The sequence below is a fragment of the Raphanus sativus genome, chromosome 2, assembly GCF_000801105.2.
Source record: "Raphanus sativus cultivar WK10039 chromosome 2, ASM80110v3, whole genome shotgun sequence".
NCBI classification, from domain to species: Eukaryota; Viridiplantae; Streptophyta; class Magnoliopsida; order Brassicales; family Brassicaceae; genus Raphanus; species Raphanus sativus.
In genome coordinates, this window is record NC_079512.1 from 20,219,082 (window position 1) to 20,229,511 (window position 10,430).

The window sequence follows — 10,430 nt, forward strand, 5'->3', positions numbered from 1 at the left end:
GACTATGCAGAATGTACTTGAAGGTCGTGCACTCCAGAAAGCAACAGAAGTTATACTTAGTGACAAAGAGAGAGATATAGCTCACCGCTATGTCCTCATGAATACTGCAGTGATAGAGCCATATGTTCAGTAAGTTCAAATGTCATTGTTGTTATATATTTATGCTATTTTTAAGCAAAATTTATTAATATTTCTTTTATCGATAACATGATGCATTTAGAAGAACTACAAAGCACGGATGTGAGATGTGCCAACAATGAAACCATCCTGTGGAAAACCCATACAGAAAGGTTTTCACAATGGATTAAAGAAAAGGTATGAGTTACTTAAAACCCATTTCTGTCATTAAAATTGTTACTAATGATTTTATTTACATGATAGATACCAAATAACTCGAAGGACCATTCACAAAGACTAAGATGGCTTGCTTTTGGACCCAGAAATATTGCTCATACATACAAGGGATTTGTAGTTAATGGTAATCGATACCATACAGACGATATGAAGAGGAAGACACAGAATAGTGGTGTTGCGTACGAAGCCTTTTCCATGTGCAGAGCTAGTGCCAAAGATTCTAGGCATACAGCTGATATAGTAGCATTCTACGGAGTGATAAAGGAGATCATATTGCTTGACTATCACATGTTTCAGGTGCCTCTGTTCAAGTGTAGTTAGGCTCATAAGGGTAGAGGAGTTAAAGAGGAAGACGGTTTCACTCTTGTGAATCTCCATATGAACCAGTCAGCATTTGCGAAAGATCTTTACATTATGCCATCGCAAGCTAAACAGGTTTTTTACTCTAGAGAGGAAGAGACAGAGCCTTGGTATGTTGTTATGAGAGCTCCTCCGAGAGGTTATCATGAGTTAGAGTCAGAAGCAGAGATGTGTTCTGCAACTTTAACAGTTCAGCATGATGAAGAAATGGGAGATGAATCATCTGATGACGAGAGTTTCTGTGTTAGGAATGATTGTGAGGGTGTTCTAATATAAGAGTAATGCTAACTGTGTTTATTTGTTTTCAGGACCATGAATTCGCAGGCTTTAAATGAGAAGTGCCGTCGCAGTAAACGTCAAGCAGGGCTGGATGTTAGTCCTGAAGTGTCTTTAGCTCAGAAGAAAACGAAGAAAAATCATCCACTGCTGACCGTTGAACAACACTCTCATTCTGAAGAAGTAGAACAACACTCACAAGCTAAGGAAGTTGAAGAAGACGGTGAGGCTGAAGAAGTGGAAGAAGACGGGGAGCCTAAAGAAGTGGAAGAAGACGGGGAGCCTAAAGAAGTGGAAGAAGACGTGGAGACTGAAGAAGAGGACGAAGAGGTAATCCCAGAAACAGGATATGGAGATGATCCTTATGATGATGAAACACAACCACCATCTGAAGAACAGTTCATTCTTCCTGGCGAGACGCAGACACAGACAGAGCAGTCAGATAACAATGTAAAGAAGACAAGAGGTCCAACAAAATGAGAAAAGTAGCGAAACATATAGAGGACAAGGTTGAGGTGGAGTTTAATGGCCTAGGTGAGCATGTGGGTCGTGGATCAGTTACACTTTCTTCTTTCCTAGGTCCTCTCGTTAGAGAGCATGCCCCAGTACTTCTAGATGACTGGAGACATCTCGATGAGAAAACAAAAGACGCTTTGTGGGAGGAGATTCAGGTTATTTTCGTAACTTTATATTTGTATATATGAGAATGTCCGAGAATTAGTAACGTTATCACCTTGAATATGTTTTACAGGGAAGATTCAACTTGACAGAAGAATGGCAAAAAGATGGAGTCTTTAAGCAGATGGGTTGTTTGTGGAGGGCATATAAATCCAGACTTTCATCGAAAGTTCGAGCAACAAAAAATAAGTCTCAACTGCAGAAAATAAAGCCTAGCAACATACAATCTTCTACAGCGTGGAATAATTGGGTTAAAGGAAGATGTACTACATCTTTCAAGGTTATATAACTGTGGATTACTTACATAAATAGTGTACTGATATTAGAATTATTTTTATGTTCTGATATTATGTTTGTGAGTTCTGTTTGTGTAGGAACAAAGTGATAAATACAGGGAACTCATGAAGGGGCAAATACCTCACACAACTAGCCGTAAAGGCATGATTAGACTTGCAGATGAGATGGTATGTAATTAATGTTAGTACTTTCGATATATGCTTAAATTCAACTGTTGACAACATTTTAATTTACCTTGTAGAGGAAAAACAGTACTGATCCTTCAAAAGTTACTAGAACTAAGGTCTGGGTAGCTGGTCATACACATTCTGATGGAAGACCCGTGAGTCAAGAATTTGCAGAAACAATAGTAAGTTATTTTAGTTCTTACTACAACTGAATAAGATTGTTTGCTTGTATTGGACACTTTACATGCTAGAGACTCCCATGTACAGAAGCTTCAAGATACTCAAATGTGGTGAATTTTTTTTAATGCAGGAGAAGATTAAGAGAATTGACAGTGAAATGGGTTCAAGTTCCGCAGATAATATAGGTGAAGATGCTGTCAGTCAGGTTCTAGGAAAGGATAAATCTGGAAGAGTTAGGGGGATGGGCCGAGGGGTTACTGCAACCAAGTTGGCATTCTTACATGCTAGAGACTCCCATGTACAGAAGCTTCAAGATACTCAAACAGAACTCTTGAATAAGATTGAAGATTTGAAAAATGTGGTTTCTGACTTAGCCGGTAAAAAGGTAAACTCTTTTATTATGTTTAGTTATTATAACTTGTTCGCTTCAGAAGGATGAAGATTGTAATATGTTTCTTATGTTTGTTTGTTAGAAAAAATCCGATAGTCTTTCTACTTCTGAGTTAAGCGATATTAGCAAGGGAGGAATAAGGTGCCAGCTTCTTGATTGGGTTTCGAATGATGATGTGGTTGTTGCTGAAGGAGAGTTTCACTCTAGTGAACCCAGTTATAAGATTGGTCGTATTCCATTGGGTCCAAATGCGGCTGCTGTAGTTGTGAAGTCTGTTACAGTCGTAACAGCTTCTATATGGAGACCTACAACAACTTGTGCTAATCTTGGTCAGGCGGTAAGAGTGAAAATTGCATGGCCAGCTGAGAAGCTAATCTTGGACGCTGATATTGACTTAGCAAACAATGGCAACATCAACGAATCAGAGGTAAACATTTAAATTGTGTCTTTTTAAAGAAAACAGAAGGATTCACCCAACTGATTCATCTTTTTAATGATTCAGCCTACTGATACTTCTTTTGGAAAAGTTCAAATCTTCGATTACTGGAAAGCAGAAGATGAATTGATTGCTGAGGGTGTTTTGATTTCGACTGAACCAAGTGAACTCGTCAACAAAGTACCGCTTGGACCGAACGCTGCAATTCTGAGAGTTGAAAAGGTTATGAAATCTAATGCATTCATCTGGAGACCTACGCCTGAAATGACGAAGATGGGTGATACCCTACATGAGACAATTGCCTGGCCTCTCGATAAGATACGGGTACCAGTTCAAGAGTCACCTAAAGAATCTACCAAGAATTCGAATCAGGTATTTTATCTAACATCTTATTTCTTAGATGATATTTCTGTTTTGCTGATACTTGGATTCAACGATGATATTGTGATGAATGCGTTTGTTATTTTTTTTTGGTTTTAGAGTGCAAGTAACAGCAGTGGTTGTAGCAGCAAAGGTGGTAAACAGAAGTGCGCTCTCATGGATTGTAACAACTCTGGACAAAGAGTTGCTTTAGGTCGTGTGTTCTCAACTGATCCAGCAGAGAAGGTGCATTTCGTTCCTTTGGGGCCTAATGCTTCTAAGGTCTGGATAGAGGTTTCCGAGTTTGATGGGGCACCAGTGTGGAGGCCAAACTCTGAAATTGAATTCATAGGTGATGCGGTGGGAAGCATTGTGGCTTGGCCAAATGATAAGATTGTTCCACTGTAAGACAGATCGGTTGCTTTTGAACTTGTTATGCTAGTACGTTTAACTAATGCTTTGCGGTTGTACCTTGCACTACTTGTGTGCTTTGCTTTAATGCTTTTGTGTAATATATGACAAGGATATTTTATGTTTAATGAAGTTAATGTTTCATAATATAATGGAAGAAAAACTATTATATAAACAAATAAAATATATAAATAAAAAAAAAAATATATATATATATATATATATATATTTCAAATATCTATATATAATATATATATTGCAGAAACAATTAGATGCTATAATTGTAAACAAATATATATAGCAAAATATTGAACTGCTATAATAGTATTATCAATAACTAAACGAAAACGCTATTATTATTATATTAAATAGCATTAATGACACGCTATGAAATATTATTTTATTGCAAAACAAAAGGCGCTATCGAATCTCAATAAATGATAGCAACTCCAAAAACCGCTATCTATTGTACATGACCTACTATCACGGGCGATGATACAGCGTTTCATAAACCGCTGTTATATCGATAAATAGCGTTTTTCGTCCGCTAGTAAAACCCATTTTTCTTGTAGTGATTACATACAACAGAAATCTGAAACCTTTTAGGATTGAGATTGAGATCTTGAGAGAAATCAGTGTATACTCCACTCCATATACATGAAATATTTCCTATTTAATTTATAAAAAGTTCTTTGAATATTGTTAGAAATGTACAACGATGTGGCCACAAACTCTGATAGTTTTGATATGGTGCAGAGATCTCGTGGAGGTCGTTGTTTAAAACCATCTCAGAAGTTAAAGGATATAGAGTGGTTTACAATTAGCAGGAAAGGAAGACGTGGAAGAGGTAGTGCTCCTCATAGTTGTCCATCCCACTAGAACTTAAAATCACAAGAGTTCTTCATCTTCACATGGGTTTTCTTTTATGTTCTGAGTTTAAATCAATCTGGTGCTTTGCTTTGCGTAACTTCTATTTATAAACACTATAGCTGAGCCATTCTCTTGTAGCTTTTCTAGTATTAATGGTAAACCTTTTGTCAAAAGCAAAATTATTGGTAGAAATGCTCACGTTGGGTTTTACAACGTTAGGCCCATCTCTTGCCTATCATCAGTCTTGTACAAAACTGTTTATTCCGGTTCCCACGTTAGCATTTGGTTATCCATAAATAGATAGCCAACAATAATTTTTTGATCAGGCGTTTTTGCGCGCTGACCACGGAAATCTATCTTATTAAAACAGGAACATTACAACTTCTTCTAGGTGGATTTTTAAAGGTGGACCTCATATATTTAAATTAAATGTCTCATTCTTTATATATAATACGTACCATAGTCTAACTTTGCATTGATGTATTTCCTTAAATACAATTCTTCTTTTTGTCCATATTCCATATATGATTTTTACATTTATTACATGTCGATTTAAATAAGATATATACTAAGAATACTAAAAAATATTAATCGTTCTATAATTACCCTATACAATTCATTAAATTGATCAGTATATTTTCATTGACCATATTAATTTTATTAGTACGAATAACATTAGGTAGATAAGTCATAGACACATACATAAAAATATGACTATTTTTATAACTACATTGGGCCTAATCTACTTTCTAAAACAAATAACACATAGCTTCATATATTGTATAGAATATAGTAATATTGTATAGTATTATACTTATACAATAATACTAAAAACAAACCAAACTGAAATATAATATATATCGAAAATGCTTTGAACCATTACACACAAAATATATTAGACCTCAGAGATAAAATTCACTTTGATATTACGTAATAATTATTTTAAAAAATTAAATTTCGTAATCTACAAAAAAACATAAGTTTTATATAAAATTTTGCGTTACAATAAAAAGACACAACTCGCGCTTGCAAAATGTTATTTTTACATACGAAAGACAGTTTTGATATTGTTCTTTAAACACAAAATTGAATTATACAAACTCGATACTATATAAAACTAAACAATATAGAATACATTTTAAAAATAAAACCCGTGCGGGTGTGCATATGTTTATATAATATATAAATATATTATGTTACACATATTTTCATATAAATAATACCCCAATGTAAGTTTTTGTATGATAAATGTTGAAAATACAAAATATATAGCACTATATATTTTAAATAATACAGAAAAAATCCACTTTACGTTATCATAAAATTTAAAAATCAAATTTAGTAATTAAACACATTGTTATTTAAACACATTAGTACACATTGTTATTTATCAAAATTTTATATTAATACACATTGGCGATCATGTATAACATTTAGTAAAAACAAAGATAAAAAAAATGACTCCCGCTCGGTCGAGCGGGTCATGATCTAGTAGTAACGTTAAAGATGTATTCACTTTTGAATGTACATATCAACATATGTAATACAAAAATTTTAACTATAAACTCTAGTAAATAAAATTTAAGTGATGTAATGTAATATATCATATTTTTAAGTTATTTCCAAATTTTGTTAATAAATTTGTATAAATTAATTTCTCTGTGTCACGTAAACATGATTCCTCTGTCTTTGCTTATAATTTTTATAAAGTGTATATAGAAGATTTCCCAAAATCTTTAATACAAAACCAAATCTACGTACCTTTTTGAACGAAAGAAAAAAATTCCTTGACACTCATAAATTGTAGAATGGTAGTGATTTAGAGATATAAGCTTAATTTAACTACAAAATCCTTCTTGAATGCTAAAGAAGGTTCTAACAATCATAATTGTCATTAATAGTATGGAATAGCGGATTAACTTCCACATAATCAGCAAAATTATTTCGCAGATAATCAGTCAAACCAGTTTATCTTTCTTCTCTTCTTCGTACTCGTCCTCATCTTCATCCTCATCCTCTGGTTGAACCAACTTCAGCTTGAGTCTACCGTCTTCACGGCTGGCTAGAAGAAACTCTCTCTTTGGAATTCTAACTTCTTCCAACACAAGCCTCCCTTCTTCTCTATACGTCTTGAAACTCATCCTTGTCATCGGTGGAGGATACTCTCTCCGTTCTTTCCTCCATGGTCCACACTCCTCATTGCTGCTTCCGTTATCTTTACCCTTCATCACTTCGGTCTCATGATTATCATCTTCTTCTCCGTTACCGTCACAGTTGACTTTCCCATCTTCCAAGTCGTAATAGCTCTCTGACCCTAGACCTTCAGTACACAGCTGCAAGCTACTGTTCTCTGATGAGGTTTTCTCGAAAGAAGAATGAGCTGATTCCCTGAAGTGGAGCTCACCGAATATCTCTGTAAAAGGTGGCGTTTCGTTGTGGTCGGTGACGTGGAGCCCTTTGATTGGGAGCGGGTTCCAGGGTGAAGAAGAGGAGATCAGAGTATCAAGAAGCGACTTTGGAGCCTTGTCTTGTCTTTGGCTCTCGAATATTTGATGAAAGCTTCTATAAGCTGCCATTGCTCTCTTCTTTGTGTTTGGTTCTCGGTTTTGTTTCTGAGGTTGGGGGAGAAAGAGAGAGGACACGAGATGGGCATGAAGGAGAAGATGGTATTGTCAAATATATATTCGTTAGGAGGAAAAATACTCGAATAAAATGATTAAAAAGATTTGTTATATTCAAATGTTCAAATGGAATCTGTTTAATGGTTAGACAAATATTACTTTTGTTAGTCAATTTGATATTTGATTTGACAATGGTGATGAATGATGACAATGTTCTAGAGATGATTCTGTGACTTTGAAAATAATACTATAGTTCTGGCCTAACCAACAAAGGCAACTTCAGCGTATATTTACATGCATCTATATGTTGGTAGGTTAAATGTTAACCCCACTAAAAACACATTTCCATGACCTTGTTACACAAAGTTGATATTATTAAACTAAAGATCTAGTAATCCAATAAAATAAATAAGTAACTAATTAAAAAAAATTGTCAACAAATAAAATATATTTAGTTTACAAAAAAATAAAATATATTTATTTATTTATTATAGAAGATCAAGGATGAGGAGAGTGGAATAAAGAGGAGCCACCAAGTGGTGCGAATTTTGGTGGCTGTAATTATTTGGTCACAGCCAAATAATTTTATACTGACTACTTATATATTCTTTAAATTATGGAATCATACGACCCTTCAATATGAAACCATACTTTGTTATTCTAGATATTTAAATGGTACACGAGTTTTAAACACTGTGCAGTTGTGCTAGTAGGTAAGACTGTTAATGCGGGACGGTCCTTCTCGTTAAACCCGTTTCACCATAGGCTGGATATTCAAAATATCCTAGCCATTTAAATACCCATGTGTCCACAAGCCTCTCATATATTTATGTTTAACCTTGCTATTATAATTTCTGTTCAAAATTGTTAGGGGTTGTGAAATTATTTGTTCGAATAATTGTTATTTTTTAAATTATTTTATATTGATCAATAAAGTTAATGATATACATGTTTCTGTATCAACAATAATTTCTATCAAATTTTAGCAAAAAGAAAACAATGATTTCTAGGTTAGTAATAATATTTTATTAATTGTATATATCATTTTAGTATGTCGTTGGTCAATAAACCTGCCAGATAAAATAAATGTTTTGTGATGTGTGACGAACGTCCGCATACCGGTGGTCCGTGGAGCCATGACCGAATCTATCCACCCAACAAGATATCACGATTTCACCTTTTCCACTTGGTCAATGACCAACAACATCTGCACTCGATACCTCTTTATCTACATCTTTATTATATATAGATACCCCAACACCCATAGATAATAGATAATAAAGCTTTTGCGAATATTTTTTTCGAATTTTATTGACGTCCACAAAATATATGATTTAATCGTTAGCGACTGACGGATACCAATCCATCGAATTGACCATTGATGTCTCCTAGTTTATACAATACCGAATAACCGATCATTTATTTTTAATTAAAAAAAAGAATCTAATTCGTGAAATTTCAAGAGAATGGTTTTAAATACACTAACAACGGGTGGAGAAAAAAAAATACACTAACCACGTTTTCACGATACTTCTAAAATAAAGCCTTATTATAAACATATTTTAAAGTAAAGCCACGATACTTCTAAAATAAAGCTTTGTAAACATATTTTAAAGTAAAGCCATATGCAGTATTGAATGTTACATATTCTGATTCTTGTTACTAAACACTAACTATCTCCGCTTACAATTTTTTTTTCCGAAACTGAAAAGGGTTAAACCCGGATCAATGATGACACAAGCCTAACCTCTGGGTGAAGGTACAGTTCACAGATAGACTTTTTCCTGGGCATTCAAATGAGTCGAAAACAATGGACTCATATCCGTGTGGCCAGTGAAAATCGAACCCGAAACCGTATTGAGACCGAAGTTCTCTCAAATAGCACTAGGCTAACCCCGCTGGTTATCTCCACTTACAAATTGCTTGAAAGAAACACAGTCCAACTTTGGTCCGAAACCATTCAATGCAAATATCTTATACATGTGGAATGAATGGACAATACTATAGACTAGTCTATAGATATTCAAGGTAAAATATGTTCTGTGGTCAACAGGTCAAGTAATTATCAGTATTATATCCATATACCTTTCATGAAACAGAAAAAAAAGAAGCTAAATACCATAACAGAAACTATCTTATAAAAATTGATTACAAAAATAAAAACTAAATCCCACGTGAGAAGTACCAAGAACCAACAAACAAAGCATGGTCAAGAAAACAAAATATCATATATCAACTTTCAAGATTTGATTCCAATATAGTGCATGATATTTTTAAAGAGATCATGTTATCGCTATTCCTTTTTTCAACCGATGATATAAAGATTAGAAATCGACAGCATCAAGCCAAACCAGTGGCGATGAACCCATATATGTGGACAAATACTAACTTGTGAAACTTTTATAATGCAACCCAAAAGATAGAGCTTTTATATCAATATAAAGTTCAAACTCTAATCTGTAAAATGCTATAGACTCTGTATTAATTTTTTGGTAAATTGTTTTCTATGGATTGAGTAGTATTCTGTCGTCATCACATGTGTTATTACTTATTAGTACTATATATATATAATGTTTATTTGCCAATAATTAGATCTATTATCCGAAAATGATAGTTTGTGACTTTTAAAATTATCAATTTTTAAGAAAAATGTTAAAGAGGTATCCTAAAAGTTAGAAAAACAGATAGTTCCATCGATTCAAAATATCATCATTTCTATCTTTCTAAATTATTATGCAGCTTTTTAAGAAAAGAAATCTTAACATAGATTTTATATAAAATCATTCCTGAAAAAGGAGTATCCAAATACGTGCATAATAAGTATGCAAATGACGTTCAACTTTTTTCTTGGACCCACTAGAAAAAAAGTTGCCTGACTTATACAATGTTGAAATTCAAATATACATATTCCCCTCTACAATATGCTTTTGTCATCCACTTTTTTCTTGAGAGTTTTAATCGTCCCTTGGTTCCTTCGAAGAACCAATTTGTATATGCAATTCAACTTGTACATATTGCGAACAATACCA

General features: G+C 33.9%; 1 protein-coding gene across 1 annotated transcript; it reads right to left on the minus strand.

The window, feature by feature from the left end:
* Positions 1-6,589: 6,589 nt before the first annotated feature.
* Positions 6,590-7,534, minus strand: LOC108840017 (protein FANTASTIC FOUR 3). Its single transcript, XM_018612828.2, has one exon. The coding sequence runs from the start codon at positions 7,354-7,356 to the stop codon at positions 6,739-6,741; it is 618 nt and encodes a 205-aa protein (XP_018468330.1). The 5' UTR covers positions 7,357-7,534; the 3' UTR covers positions 6,590-6,738.
* Positions 7,535-10,430: the final 2,896 nt, after the last annotated feature.

Bases quoted from the DNA above. Each gene is read 5' to 3' on its own strand.
- LOC108840017 (XM_018612828.2), bottom strand. From the start codon at position 7,356: ATGGCAGCTTATAGAAGCTTTCATCAAATATTCGAGAGCCAAAGACAA.